Raw genomic sequence first — 16,011 nt, 5'->3', positions numbered from 1 at the left:
TTTTTATCTGTATCAGTACCATACTGTAAATTATAGCATATTACGCTCTTGTAATTGGGTGTTAAAATTCTGTTTGAAACCTTACTAGGTTTTAATATGGGACAGGAGCATTGCCCCGCGCATCTGCCATGCATGGATACCCAGTTCAAAAACCTAGTAAGCCTGCTGGATAACCACCCTAAAACCTAGTATGTCTCAGTCCCTTACTAGGTTTTGATATGGGATTTGTGACTTGCTGAGTTTTACAATGGTAAACCGTCACTAGATATGCTACTTACTAGGTTTGGAGGTGTCAAAATCTATGTTATTTATGCCGATTTTTGAGCAGGTGTCTTTGTAATCGGGTGAGGACTTACTAGGTGGGTCCAAATAACATAAAAAACTAATTTTGGGAAATTTGTCACTTGCTAGGTTTTGAAATGGGACAGCCGATATGGTGGTCAATATGGTATTGCGTTACTGTTTTAATATCACGCACTGTGTTCCCCTGCAGCTAGGTACCGGCGACACAGAGCAGAATGCAAGTCAATAAACCCTCGTCGCACGGCGCTGCGACGTATTTTATACAACACGACATTTTGTTCTAATACTTGATGCGAGAATCCATTTGCTCGGGCGGAAATATGCTTTATACATTTATTCACGACGTTTTGCTCTTTTATCTGAAAATGATAAATATAATTTAATATACATAGTTTACATAAGAAAATAAATGTGCTTGATTTATAAGTCTGTGATATCAGCAAAAAAACTATCGCTTGATATTAAAATTAATTGTTTAGTTAATTCACACCTTATAAAAAAATATTTTGTGTTACACGCCCCCCGTAGCATATCATTTGTATCAGTTGAGCTCTGAAAATTAAAACTCTTCAATATTTCTAAATCATGTTTAACGTCCAGTTTGTTCTTTTACAAGTTTTGTATTCTTTAATAGTGTCCATGAGCTTCCCTCAATCTCAGTTAAGTCCTCATACTTTCGTTGTGATTCCCTTTGTAAAATTATGCACTCTCTACCTTTGCTTTTTGACTTATAATCACAAGCTAATTCTTTCGCCTACGTTTTTGTTGGCTTTCATGTCTTCCAACATTTCTTTAATAAGAAGCATGTCACATTGTAATTGATTTATCTTCTCATTCTGTTTAAGTATTGTCTCCCTCAGCCAATACGTATTGGTTTCTTTCTCTTTATCATTAGTATCAATTCCAAATCCGGCGCCTATAATAGCGTCATACACAGCATCTAGTTTAGTCTTCGAGGTGTTTCTTACATTACTTTTCATAAAACGTTCATCTTTCTTTCTTGCTATATCTATTATAGCTCTGTATAGTGCTGAAGGAAGAACCTGAGGGTACATTTCAACCGAAGACGAACATTCCACAAACCACGTCCTATTCGCTTTGATTGAATTATACATCTTTTTGTGGTACCTTTTACCGCCGTACTTATTTTTGAACATTCTGGACAATGGTCCACAGTTAACTAAAACGTCTAAAGAACTGAGTAACTCCACTTGTTTCTCAAGCCTGCTAATATTTCCTGCAATGTTCAGGTTGTTAATATCACTGACGGCCACAGCTATCATAAAGTTCACCAGAACTATTGCCACGAAAATAACAAATACCAAAAAGAGCAATCGGACGATTGTTCTGGAGTCCTGAAGTTGTTTATCATGGGCTTGTCCAAATAGGTCTTCATAGTCAAACTCGGAAGACATCATAATTAATGTTTTGACGACTGCAGATATCGGACCATCAAAAGGCGGTTCAGATTGGAATTGTATCATAAAACAAAAAGCAAATCCAACAACTAAACATATAGACGTGATGAACACCTAAAACACATAAATAATATTTCAATTATAATAATATTAAAGTATGTACGTAATAACAAAGTACTATACTTTAAACAGTGATGCGTTGGGTATTACAACATAAATTATTTTAAAACATGAATAAGATTTAAGTACTAAATTAAGATTCTAAGCATTAAAATAACACTATCATATCATATTTTTACCATTGTAGCAATTTTCACAATTAATTTACAAACGAATTATATTACTGAACTGCAAACCTTAAACATATTGATAGCGACTTTCCCAAACATAAGGACGTAATACCCCCACCCTGGAAATCGGGACAGCAAGAACATCGCTTGAAGCCAGATCAGCAACAGTGCGGCACAGGCGACATGACGTTGCCAGGCTGCCATCTCCACAAAATGCACAGTTAGTGGAAGAACGGATGCCAGGATAAGACCACTCAGTTTCACCCATGACTCCAGACTATCAAAGTAGTGTAGCCTTTTCAAATAAATATAAAAAGATTCCTGTAATGCAAACATTATTTTATTATTTATCACAATTATGTTTTATCAATCACATGCTTAAATACAATAAAATACTATTACCTGTAAACCTAGCAAACTAATTGAAACGTATATCAATGCCAATAGAAGGTAGTACCACTTGTCGAACATTTCAAACCAAGGTAGCTCGGCTGAATTTTTTGTCCGATTCGAAGGAGATTCGCTAATATTAGCGTACACCATATTGTCCTTACAATAAAAAACATTAACTACAAAAATATTAAATGAAACAAGAAATAACGCGTATGCTGTCATCAAGACGTAAAATATTGGCAAAAGTTGTCTCCACTTCAAATACAATAAGCTTTCAATAAATGGATGCATAAGTATTTTTCTCATGCCACAGCTCACAAATTCCTCTATAGCTTTTATCTGTCTTGAATCACTGCTTCTTGAAAGCACTTCATAGTTTACACAAACTACAGTTGTCCCCATGGGGTATAACCCCTTAGTACAGACGAATTCGTCAAACACCAATTCAAAAAAGCTTAGAGCATCATGAAATTTAGTAGCTATTATTCGTAATGCAGAATTTCCGTCCTGATCTTTAGCTGATAGCACTGCACCATTGCGCAAAAGTATCTCAGACATAGTCCTGTTCATAGTTTTAGCTGCTACATGTAGAGGAGTATTTCCGAGATCATCAACTTCATTAGGGTTAGCACCCATTTCCAGTAAAACTTCGCCTGTTTCATTGCTAAAATATTTTGCAGCCATGTGTAAAGCCGTACAACCACCAGATTTTTCATCCTTCACATTATTTTTCACAGATACTGTTTTTAATTCAATATTATTAAATTTGTTCAGAAGTAATTTCGCTGATTCAGGTTTATTACAATATGCAGCTTTATGAATTGGTGCGTAACCGTATTCACTGAAGGAGCTTGGACAATTTGTGTTGTCCAGCAAATATTTCAAAATAGCAGGTTTACGCACAGCGATATGCAAAGCAGTCTCTCTTCCTTTTGAGACATTATCTACTAATGCTCCTTTTTTTATAAAAAATTCCACAGCCTCTAAATTACCATTCATAATGGCCGTGTAAAGGGGTGTCTGGCCTTTTTTGTTATGACAGTCTACTACTCCCATTCGTTCAGCAACATCTAAAAGTTTTAACAACATAGCGATATCCCCCACTTTTGTTGCTAACTGAATTGGTGTTTGTACAAACTGAAATATAAAAAATATGGATAATTTAAATGTCATACATCATCATTAGGCCTACAAATAAATTGCAGTTGAAAATAATTTCATTTTCAGTTCATCTTAATATTATGCAAGAAATAAACATACTGCAAGAACGAAATCTTCATAAGAAACATGCTGGTATCTCTCGCAATTAAGTGAGTGGGATAATAAAGGTTTGCTGGCATCACAGAGCGCTGTAACATCAGCGCCGGCCGCCAGCGCAGCGTCCACACCTGGCAACCAGCGGTGCAACACGGCCACATGCAGTACTGATAGACCACGAGCATCTCTGACGTTGGCGCTAACTTTGTGTTGTAACAGCGCCTGCCAAACAATTATATAAGATCAATACGTCGTAATCTTGATATGCCGTCAGCCGAGGTGAATAGGCATAAAAACCTACCTACCACAGAATAGATAGTAGTACCCTAAAATGATTTAATGTAGAGTTGTAGACCATCAATAACTAGTATCATATTGTTACACTTAAATGAGGTTGTGATATAGTTTTCATATGTCAAAACTCTTGGAGCACAATTATCCAGTGGAGAGTTAAGTAGTTACATTTAACGGTACCGTACAAAATTCTCACAGCTTAACAAAACCGATGTCTGACACAGGCATGACACGTTCTATATTTCGTTCACTATACTGCACGTTAATTGCCGCGCGCATTCGAACAATTGAATGATATGCCTGACAGACGAGACTATAATATGAAAGCATAAACCTTATTAAAGTAGAACACTAGAGCGTTACTAACTTACTTCGAATGGTTTTATTAGTTTATGAAGTATACACAAATGTAAAGGTGTCAACCCGGAGTGGTCGAGCGCGGCGGGTGAAGCTCCATTCGAAATCAGACGCTCGATTTCTGATATGTCTTGATCAATAACTGCCTCATGTAACCGGGTATCTAACCGCTCTCGAAGCCTATAAATAAAAAAAAAGAAATGTTTGTTAACTCTAATTTACTTTCCTAGATTTACATAGTAAGAAACAGACAAAAATAATACGTTAAACTTGTCCGGTTATTGCCTCATCAAAACAGCTCACAATACTTAATCAATTTTACTTTAAGGCTTTATTTATTTTAGTTTGTACTTCACTTTCACTTTGTAATCACTTGTTTAAGAAAATTGTTTATTTATGTTCAAAAAAGGTGATAATTAATATTATACAAACATCGTATTGAAACATGCAAGGTGCCATTTAAGGGCTCATTGTTATGTCAATTTCAAGCGTTACGTCATGAAATTAAATGCGCAGGGTAATAGCAGCATAATTGAAATCATAGTTTTCAAATAAGTAAACTACTTAACATACCTGCGGATCTCGTCAGTAAAGACATCGGTGACTGTGTTGAAGCGCGGTCGAATTGCGTTTTCAGAGGCGTATTTTCTCTGGCACTGGTAAACTTCTGTCGCATCACTGGTGCGTCTTGCACTGTCTATTCCGTAGAAACTCGACAGTCCTTTGAGTGACCTGTAAGTTTTCAATGTATTTGTTAACTATGTGGGATGATTAATGAGAGTCTATACGCTGACTCTCTGATCTGCTCACCCATATAACAACTTCTGCCCGCAACTTTGTCTGCGTGGGATGATGATGATGAAGATGATAGATATAAACTCTCCTGTGTCCTTCCTGTCTATTAGTGTCTCTAACTATCTCCATACCAAAATTTATCTAATTCGTTTAAGCGGTTTAAGCGTGAAAAGGTAACAGACAGACATACAGAGTTACTATCGGATTAGTAGGGATAGGTTTTTATTAAATGGGAATTCAACCTAGTTGTAGGTAATAGTTGTAATCTAGAAACTTACTCAGTGCTGTATTGTTTGGGCAAGATACGATCTTGAATTGAATCACTGAGTGGCAGCAGAGGAACGCAGTCGACCTCATGCATACCAGCTTCCGTATCGGCGTCTAATAACATATAACAAAAATCAAACAAAAGTTATTGGAACTGAAATACGTTTATAATAACGACTTATAAAGGTTACAGTAAACAAGCATAGTTAACTGAAATGAAATTATGGGCCATAAGCCTTCAGTAAGAAGTGCATATACTTGGAAAAATTCGACCTATGCCGCTGTGGCCCGGTGCCCGAATGGCACAGGCACCTGCCGCGGTAGTAGAGGACGCTGGTTCGATTCCAGCCTGGGGCACTGGAGGCCTTGGTCACTTTTTCTTAGTATAATTATGACATTCAAATCAGTTTATAATTTATATAGTAGTACTTATGTCTACTTGAAATAAAAATAAAATTAAAATATTTTCTGAAAATCATTAGATTTTTCTAATACTTCTAAAGCATAGTCAAATGAAGTTCTATTTTTTTTTCCTTCCCTGAACGCGATTTACGCGATGTCATAAAGTGTGGGGAGAGGATGCTGGCTACTTTGCCTGTTGCGTTCTCTTTCACACCAGACCTGATGTCTAAGTTGCTGAGCTAAGTTTTACGAGCCCGGATGCAACGAAGTATACCAATACTATATCTGATACTATTTAATTTGTTTTTATTTTAAGATCTTAACTAAGAAATACGCACCTGATAGCATTGATTCCATCTTACAAAACACTCACATTTACAACAATATTCGTGCCCGGTTCGGAATGTTGACTATAATAATATGCACTTATTTAGTTATTATTCTTACAACGGCGTCAGCACGTCGCGCTGTAGAAAAATTAGTCATATTTACATGACTATAACGTTTACCTCAGCTTTGAGGTAATTCACTGACTGCACATACTAAATATCTCAAGGATATATTCAGAATAAACTAAGGATTGAGGAAAATCAACACTTATTATTATTAGTTCTTAACGCTAAATCAAATATTATAAACCCTAACCAGCTTCAAACACGTAATTGGAATATGATATTACCAAATTGAACTGGTTTTTGAAAATAGAGGGCAAATACTATGCAAAAATCACGGCACTTGAAATTAAAATGATAATTACGCGCACAACAACACTGACACAACCTGTTTATGTTGATTCGAGCGACGCACTGTAACCATATAATAATTTTAGGTGTGTCATAATTGGTCATAATAGTATGGTTTAGGTTTTCTGAGGTGACTATCATGACTCAGGCGCAAGCTACGGGGATTTTTAGCAAATTTACCATTTGCACATCACATTAGGATTTTACACCTCAGAACCAGAAAATATATAGGTACATGTATTACGAGTACAGTCGACGTCAAAAATATGTTTACAATTTTGCACTCTACTCCTTTGTAATAATGCAAAAAGTGTAAATATATCTTTGACCTCGACTGTACAATATTATACTTGTCATAAACATATTTAATAATAATTTATATGTACCTACTTTAATCTGTCCCATGGTATAATAATATACTCCGCCTGGTACTCCATTCCCGTCTTTTCTAGGTCACCTAACTGACACAAGCCTACGTCATCATGCGACAGCGCTATATGATAATATGCGATAGCGCTATATATAGCGGCCATGTTGTTGTGACGTAGGCCTGTGTCACTCTGGGAATAGAAGACCATGTTTTATTAGACTATGATCTGTCCCTATCCCATGTGACCGCCGTATATGAGGTGGGTGGGTAATGATTTATATGAAAACACATATAGGTATTCCCATCTGTGCCCGTCGGGGACAAAGGGACGTTCCACGGCAATGCAGCCGGCAGCTATGCGACTTAATGTAGTAGAAATTAGAATTTAATATATGGTACAGGTTACTCACTATCAGTTGCAGAGGGGTAGTCCATTCTATTTTACAACAATTTTAATTATTATACCTATAAGCCTACCTGATAATAGGTCATGACCTTATGAACTATATGAAGAACTATGGAAGTTTTTGTCCAAAGTCTTTGTTGCTATGCCACTTTCATAGTTGTCCAAAATTGAAATCTTGTAAATCGTAAATAGGCATTTCATATGGTGTTACTTAAAAGCGACAAGTTTTGCGCCATAAGCTCTCAAATATTAATGCTGAATTAAGCACTGCAATTCAAGCGTATTCACATCGACGGTAAGTGTGATGTCATGTAAGCTAATGGTAAGGCAAAGACCCACTTAATGATGCCTAGAAGCATCCAATGAGAAGCGATGTATAATTTTCATTTAATGAAGGAACAGTAAGTGCCGTCTCAGTGCAATACGTTGAGGAAATTTGCATTTTTATGAAAAATTTTACGGTACCGCCGTCCGCGAGCTCTAATATTTTCAGAATATCTCTGAGTACCTATGCGTCGTTAGGTTTGTCGCAAACCACTTCAGCAGGGCGACCACGAGGTGCGGTTCTGGCGGGAGCCAAAATTAGCACAATGTAAATTTTTTTCCTTCCGCGAAGGCCCAGAGTGCATAACAATGTACGTACAATCCGTTTCAATCTAATCAGAACCTTTCATAAACCAAATAAAGTAACATTTATTATTTTGCTTTCTGAAAGAAACGAAATACATCCCAATTTACCATACGACAAGATTTAAATTAAAAATAGAAAATTTTGTATTGTGGGACTTACGAGGGCCTAAACAACATTGCCGGCGTGTAGTTATAGTCTGTGTCTTTAGGTATTTAAATAAAAGTAAACAAACAATTTGTACATTTTCGGGTAGTTAGGTATAACATTTATTGGTTAACCAACCAAATACAACACCGCCTGGATCTGTCACTGAACGACCTGACTTTAACCTACATTATTTGATCACCTCATCTACCCTCAACTGGCTTAAGGAGCCATTTTAGGGTAGATTTTGTTTACTTTTATTTAAATACCGAGTACAGGCATAAGGGTTTTAATACAGAGTATAGGCATAAGGACTGAACCGCGCATCACGTGCCGCGTACATTGATCTTTTGTTATTATTAGATTTTAGGTTGTATTATGTATACATGCCCCGTTCGGGATAGGAATTACCTTTGGCAAACAAAATAAATATAATATACGACCCGCCTTATGGTCGGAGCGGACGTGCGTCATGCGCCGATCCTTTTATGAAAAGAGAACATCCTCCAGAGTTCTTTAATCACCAGTGCCCTGTTTGTCAAGAACTTGTAACTTGTAATACTAAAGCTGTCAATAAGTGGAAGTCCCTTTTTGACAGCTTTGGTAGAAAGGGACTTCCACTTGTATTACAAGTTCCAAGCTTTTGATAAACAGGGCACAGGTATAAAATACCTGTAAATAATAAGTATTAGTGGCTGTCTTTATGTTTGCTAAGAAAAGACATTTCGCTGTTATGTTCTTAAATATAGTATTTACGCATAACACAAAATAAATAGTCTCTGTAAAAATAGTGAAAATTCGGTATTCGTCATAAGTATCGGAAGCTTTCATATTTATTTTTGATAAAATGTTTCAGCGAGCTTTAAAACATGAATTTTCAGTTATTAACCTGCGCTACGGACTGTAACATCAGAACCCTGTACATGACAAGTGATTGGGCCGAGGGTTCCACCCAATTATTTCTATTGTCATTGGAAATGTCAAATCGTTTGGTTTCATGTCTGATGGGCGAGGGAGAGCCGTGGGACCCGCGTTGCACTTCGCTTGGGTTCTGTCGTATAAAAATGATCACATAGATGTTTGTCAATATTTTTCTCACCAAATTTAAATAGAACCATATACTGGGCACGGACAGTAAACGTGTTAACAGATTAAGTATATTTGATTATCGATGATGATGGAATCAGCAACGTTTGAGATTCAATGTCAAAATATTAAAAATAACAAATATTAAAAATCATTAAATTAAATAAGTACCTCCATTAAAAAGTTTCTAATATTTATTGACTCTAACATTCTGATGTTAATTGCCGAGGAAAGTACGATTATGTGTTTTTTTCTCAAATTAAAACAAAGACAGACAAAATTGTACTTTTCTTACACATTGCTAATTATGAAATTCAGAATTAAAATTGTTGTTTTGCTTGAAAATTAATTATAAGCAGTTTTTCAAAATACATTTATGATTATGTAATGATTAAAATGTATAAAAAAGTGTTTCACAGCTCCTCGTGCGGAACGCTAAAACACTTCTGTGACAGGTCTGTTTTCGTTTCATAAAATTGAATGCTTGTTATTGAACCACTCTTACAACTCTTTATTATTTTCCAGAGGTGTTACTGGAAAAAAAATTGCTTTTTTGAATTAAAAAGGAAAAATTTATAGCCTACAGTTGCTTATTTAGGTTTCTGAAGAACTAACTTCAAAATTATTGAAATTTCTTCATAAATAGTTATACTAATTCAAGAATTCGGTATTCGGGTCTGACTATATTAATTAAATTCTAGAATACTCGTTTAATTACCTTTAATAGGTCAGTAATTAAATGCAAACAAATTATGTCGTTTTTCGTTACATAAGCAGAGATCAGAGGCTTGGAAAATCTAGTTAAAATAAAGGAAAAAAGCTTCTAAAAGGAAACTTTGCACCGACTAGCACGAATATTACCTTAGTAAACAAATGTACTTACAGCATTTAAACGGCAGTTTCGTAACTTGATATCAGTCATATCATATCACATTAAAGCCAAGAAAGAACATGACTATTTTTAACCACTAAGTGGATTCTTATTTCAACTGCTTACCAAACGAAGACAAATCAAAAGATCAGGAGAACCACTGGTTTTTGTTTTATTATAACGTCTGACAGTTTTAACAAACACTAAATTTTAGAGTTTTAGAGTTGAACTAGTATCAGCAATTAATTCTACGTCTTCGGTTTATACGAAAATGATACCAAACTTGCCCTAGTAGCCACTGGGACGAGAATAGATTTTTTTTAAAGATGACGGGTGGCGGCCAGTTTTTGTATCCCGCCCTCCCCGACTAGACACACACTTCTTATTGCCTCGCGGACTAGAAATGCTTAAAATTAATCAAGGAACATAATGTGATGAAGCAGATAGCTTAATAAATAAATTTTGGGTCAACTTCATAACTGCTTCCAGTAGAACAACTATGACCATTTCAATACGTCCGTGATAATTTTACGATTTAAGGTTTATTACATAATTTAAGAATTCTATTTATGTAGATAGAATTTAAGAGTTTTTGCAAGAACAAATCCAACATTTTATGAAATTACATAAACATATAAGAAAATCAGTTACGAGCCGTTGTACCTTTAGATTCGCTCTCCTGTAAAATCCAGATTTTGTACTTGCGCTCAGTTTGCTTAGGGTAGGAGATATCGATTCATAAAGGTTGACTCACGTTAGACTGGGCCGTGCCCGGGCCGGAGCTTCCGGCGCATCGCTTTCTATGGAAAGCATCACGTGATCGCTTGTCATGTCATAGAAAAGTAAGCCCCGGAAGCACCGACCTGGACACAGCCCGGTCTAACGTGAGTCATCCATAAGAGTTTATATTAAAGGTAACTTTAAAGGTAATTTACAAAGAAAAAGAAAGTCCTTAATTGTCACTTTTCCATATTAGTGCGATAGAGACAGACAGCTATTGTCACCTTTACTAGGACCCTGATCAGTTGATCATGTAGTTCAATTCTTATTCCGCACACACCGACAACTCAACTTTCCACACAATTATTATTGCCTAGATTAATCCATGAACTAGCTTTACAAGTTTTTTTTTAATGTTTGATTTTTATTACATCTTAAGATCATAAATACACTAGTTCATCTTACCATTATACTCACCTACCCTTCTTAAGTTTTAATAGAAATCTCCACTTCTCCAGTTTCATTTCCACAACACCGCGTATTTACCCCATTAGGACGGAAATTACCCGAATGTCCATGCTTATCATATTTTATCCCTTTTTATCACTTCCGCCAGCACGAATAAGACTGTAGTATTCTTTTTTCAATGACAAAGCTCGCCAGTTGAATAACAAAGCGGTGAATCTCACTTGCGGGTTTTTCCTCTTGGTATTCCTACTTATACTATTATATCGTATATTATTTATTATATAATGCTAAAGTCATCTGTTACCTCTTCACGCTTAAAACGTTAAACCAATTTAGATGAAATTTCGAAATACCTCGAAATATATCGAGCGATAATTATATGTTTAAACAGATACCGTTTAGTTTCTAAATATTATTTACCTACTTACTTATATGACAACACAAATTAAACCTCTCATTTTTCTGTTTTATCGACATTGTTATTATTTATAGACTGTTTTTAATTTACCAAATCTGTGAGGGCATTCTGCACACGTACGTACATTTTTTATAAGTAAAACAAATGCTTAGGTGTCTTCGTTACAACAAATAATTATGATATTATTGTTACGAGTATTATGTTTCTACTCACAAGCGAATAGGCAGAATTCAGTTTCAGAACGCTAACCGCGTGAAAAAATTGGGTCTATTAAGCTTTAATTTTAAAAACAATAGTGTAGTGGACGTAGTGGTGACCAAGAGGATTTTAAATAATATAATTAAACATGCCAAACATTGAGAATATAGTAAAGTAACCTACTTTATTCAAAATGTCTTTAGTTTAATTTTAATTATAATTATATGTTCAACTACACCTGTCTATCCAACTAACAACAGGTTTTTTTTTATTAAGAAAAATAATCAGGTAAAAACTCGAAGTAGGTACCAAGAGGAGCAACCGTCACTTTTTTCAAGTGCCTTGGGTCGTTTCGCTTATCGATCTCGTATCGCACACGCGGATAGAATCGCAATCAGCCTTGTATGTATTCGCGACCGTCTTTGGGGTATGATCAGGATTTTCAAGACAAACGAATGCTACATTACTTAACTACTTTATCGAGGTTTTGTTCTGTTTACATGTAACAAACATGGATGTAAAAAAGTTTATTTAACACCACAGAATACTCATATTATAACAAACATGTAATCTTAAATTCTACGGTCATGGTTGCTGAATTTAATAAAGTTTGTATTAATATTGTCTATTCTGCTAATTCTATGTATGTTTTGGCTGATAGAATTCTTTTGTCATTTTCTAGATAAGAACCGATCGCGATCCTTTTTAGATGGGTTCGTGCATAATTATATATACAAAAATAGGTACCTATTTCAGCTAAAAGTATCACAATATATATTTTTATTAGAATTAAAACAATTATTCTCATTAGTTTTGATACCTTTATGTTTAAAGATTTTTTTTAATTACCTATAAGCAACCGCGACGTACATCGTTGATCTATCTTTCGATTCTAACACTAGTAAAGGATGACTCACGTTAGACCGGGCCGTCTCCGGGCCGGTACTTCCGGCGCTTACTTTTCTATGACATGTCATGACGGCCCGGTCTAACTTGAGACATCCTTAATTTGATGTTGCTCTATCTCCTGATACTAATACTAACCGATGATTACAAAACAACCGCAAACGGCCCGCAGTAGGTGCAGATGCAGTTTGTCAACACGCCGACGTGCTCCATTTATCAGCGTCACGCGTCACGACTGTGACGTCACGTCACTGATCACCTAATGATACGCGGCATTTGATTAGGCTTGGAGCGATTATGCACGCGATTGGATGGAAAATTAACTTATAAGCCCTGCGGGTAAAATACCAGTAAAAATGTTTTTCGTTTTATAATTAAAACAAAAGCTTTAAAGCTCATGAGGAAAGGAGGTACGATAACTCAATATGTACCTATAATAATTTTTAGAAACATACAGCCCAAAAGCTTCAAGAAAGTCGGCTGAGGTGGTTTGGCCATGTCAAAATAAGGCCGCCTGAATACGTAGGCAATAGAGCCCTTAGCTTCGCCTTACCAGGCCCAGGAAGGGCAAACCAAGGCAGCGGTGGCATAACGTCATCGCCAAAGATCTAAACGTCTGTGGGTTAGCGGAAAACGATGTCCAGGATAGAGCGAAGTGGAAGGATATGTAAAAGTAGGAAAGCAGACCCCGTCACAGTACGGAACAAACGCTAGGAGGATGATGATGATGACAGCCCAAAATACTTGTCGATTTTAACTTTCTTTTTATACGGATATACGTAAACAAGCGCAAACGCAGTAATAAATTAAGACATTATCGTCATCAATTTATCAGCATAAAGATATCCTCCCGTAAAAGCTTCCCCCAAGGAGTTACGTGATGTCCGGGTGAGTTACAATATGACTTCAACACTCGTGATCTTGAGGAAGACCTCTGCGTCGTCATATATACTTATAAAAACACATATATAACCTATGGTTTACTAATTAACTTCTTAGATTGGTTTACATAATATAGTTAACATTACCCCAAAGTATCACGCCGTACCCGCAATGAATGGGGAAGTAATTTAAGTTGGGACATAAAACGCGCCCCAGTTAAAGAATTCACGGCCAACCTTCAGACTCTCGATAAAAATTTACTTTAATGAGATCACGTAGAGGGCCTGAGTGTTCTTAGATAAATTGTAATAAAATTTAGCGAGAATGTAATTTAATGAAAGTTGCTAAGTAAGGCTCGATTTAGATTTCTACGACGGCTTGCTTTTCCAATTTTAATCATAAAAACATTTTCCTATTTGATTAATTTTCTTATATGAATCTTTATTACAAACCAAAAGTAACAATTATAGTTAAATAACATTAATTTGAAATAATCTAGGTACTTGCTTGCTTGTTTAAATGAACTGTAAATAAGTATTTATTAACAAAGACTAAATCAAAAGTAAATACCTAGTAGAAGTAGGTATAGGAAAATGTCTAATTACTTATTTCTGACTTGATTGATAAGAACATGACAAACTTAAGGGGCCCACTGATTAACAGTCCGCCGGACGGTATCGGCCTGTCAGTTAGAACTAAATTTAGACAGTTCCGAACAACTGACAGGCCGATACCGTCCGGCGGACTGTTAATGAGTGGGCCCCTTTAGGCTTACGACTAATGAAAACGCAATATTTTCATGACAGTTTGCATCTAAATACAGTTACTATAGTACAGTCATTATAGATTTTGACCCGTGAATAATTAGTTCTTGGATTTTTTTTTCGTAGGTCCCTCGGGGGGGTCACTGGGAGTGTAAATTCAAAAAGTAGGCTGAATCAGGCTCCTGCGTATATTCGAAAAACGGTTTTTTTTTTAAAAAGCGGTTTTTCTTCAACAACTCGGCCATTTTTGATTTTACAGTAAAACCGTAAGGACAAAAATTGTAGGAAATTTGATTCTCTACAAGTTAGTCCAGTCATTATATCCAAAAAACCGACCCTTCCCGTGAATAATCAGTTCTTGGATTTTTTTTTCGTACGTCCCTCGGGGGAATCACTGGGAGTGTAAATTCAAAAAGTAGACTGAATCAGGGTCCTGTGTATATTCGAAAAACGGTTTTTCTTGAATAACTCGGTCATTTTTGATTTTACAGTAAAACCGTGAGGACAAAAATTTTAGAAAATTTGATTCTCTACAAGTTTGTTCCTCACAATTTTTCTTCTAGGATCGATAGTTTGGAAATAAAATTTGAAAAAAGCGACAAATTCAAAATATTTTCAACATCTCGTTTATTTTCAACTTTACGACATAAATGAAGAGGACTAAACTTGTAGAGAGTGAAATTCTGAACAATTTTGGTTCCCACCTTCTTTCCCCCAAAATCGATATTTTAGAAATTAAACCTGAAAAACGCGACAAATTCAAAATATTATCATTATCTCCTATGTTCTACGCTTTAAGGCATAAATGAAGGGAAACAAAGTTGTAGAGAATCAAATTCTGAACAATTTTTGTTCGAACTTTTTTTCCACCAAAACGATATTTTTTGAATTGGACCTAAAAAAATGCGACAAATTCGAAATATCATTATCTCGTTTATTTTCAACTTTACGGCATAAATGAAGGGAAAAAAACTTGTAGAGAATCAAATTCTGAACAATTTTGGTTCCCACCTTTTTTCCCCCAAAATCGATATTTTGGAAATTAAACTTAATTAATTACCCATTAATTAATTACAACTTAATTATTACCCATTTCAGGTAGTGGGACTTGTTTCACCAGTGTGCCCCAGACGCTGGTCATAGCGTCTTTTATACCACGTGTCCCAAAATTTTACGATAAGCTGGCACCAGAAGATGGACCTGCTCATGACTACTCCAGGAAAAATAATAAAAAAAAAAACTCAATTTATTAATGAATTACACAAAAATTAAAATCGACACCCCTAATGGTATTTTTAACGACCATGTCTACAATTTTTGAAATATATCTGTTTTTTTTGTATCGGCAACCTAAGTAGCACTGCTATTCACCACAACCCTTAAAAATACCAGAATACATGTAGTTACGATTTTAATTTTTTTTTGTAACTCCATAATAAATTGAAATATATTTTTTTAATTTTTTTCCTCGAGTATTCATGAGCAGGTCCATCTTCTGGTGCCAGCTTATCGTTGAATTTTGGGACACGTTGTATACCTAACCTGAAACGCAGTTCAGTCAGTTCGTCGCAAGTGATGCTCTTTGGAGTAGACGTATTTAAATAAAATGTCGATCTGTTTTGTGTGTG

General features: G+C 35.6%; 1 protein-coding gene across 1 annotated transcript; it reads right to left on the bottom strand.

Moving 5' to 3' along the window:
- Nucleotides 1-818: 818 nt before the first annotated feature.
- On the bottom strand, nucleotides 819-6,569 carry LOC134792238 (transient receptor potential channel pyrexia-like). Its single transcript, XM_063763501.1, has 8 exons — nucleotides 6,115-6,569; nucleotides 5,386-5,488; nucleotides 4,886-5,044; nucleotides 4,327-4,492; nucleotides 3,665-3,883; nucleotides 2,414-3,541; nucleotides 2,078-2,332; nucleotides 819-1,835 (listed from the first exon to the last, which is right to left on the bottom strand). The coding sequence occupies exons 1-8, from the start codon at nucleotides 6,131-6,133 to the stop codon at nucleotides 1,038-1,040; spliced, it is 2,847 nt and encodes a 948-aa protein (XP_063619571.1). The 5' UTR covers nucleotides 6,134-6,569; the 3' UTR covers nucleotides 819-1,037.
- Nucleotides 6,570-16,011: the final 9,442 nt, after the last annotated feature.

The sequence above is a fragment of the Cydia splendana genome, chromosome 7, assembly GCF_910591565.1.
Source record: "Cydia splendana chromosome 7, ilCydSple1.2, whole genome shotgun sequence".
Lineage (NCBI taxonomy): Eukaryota > Metazoa > Arthropoda > Insecta > Lepidoptera > Tortricidae > Cydia > Cydia splendana.
The sequence above is the reverse complement of the archived record's forward strand: the minus strand, read 5'-3'. Positions and strand labels throughout refer to the sequence as shown.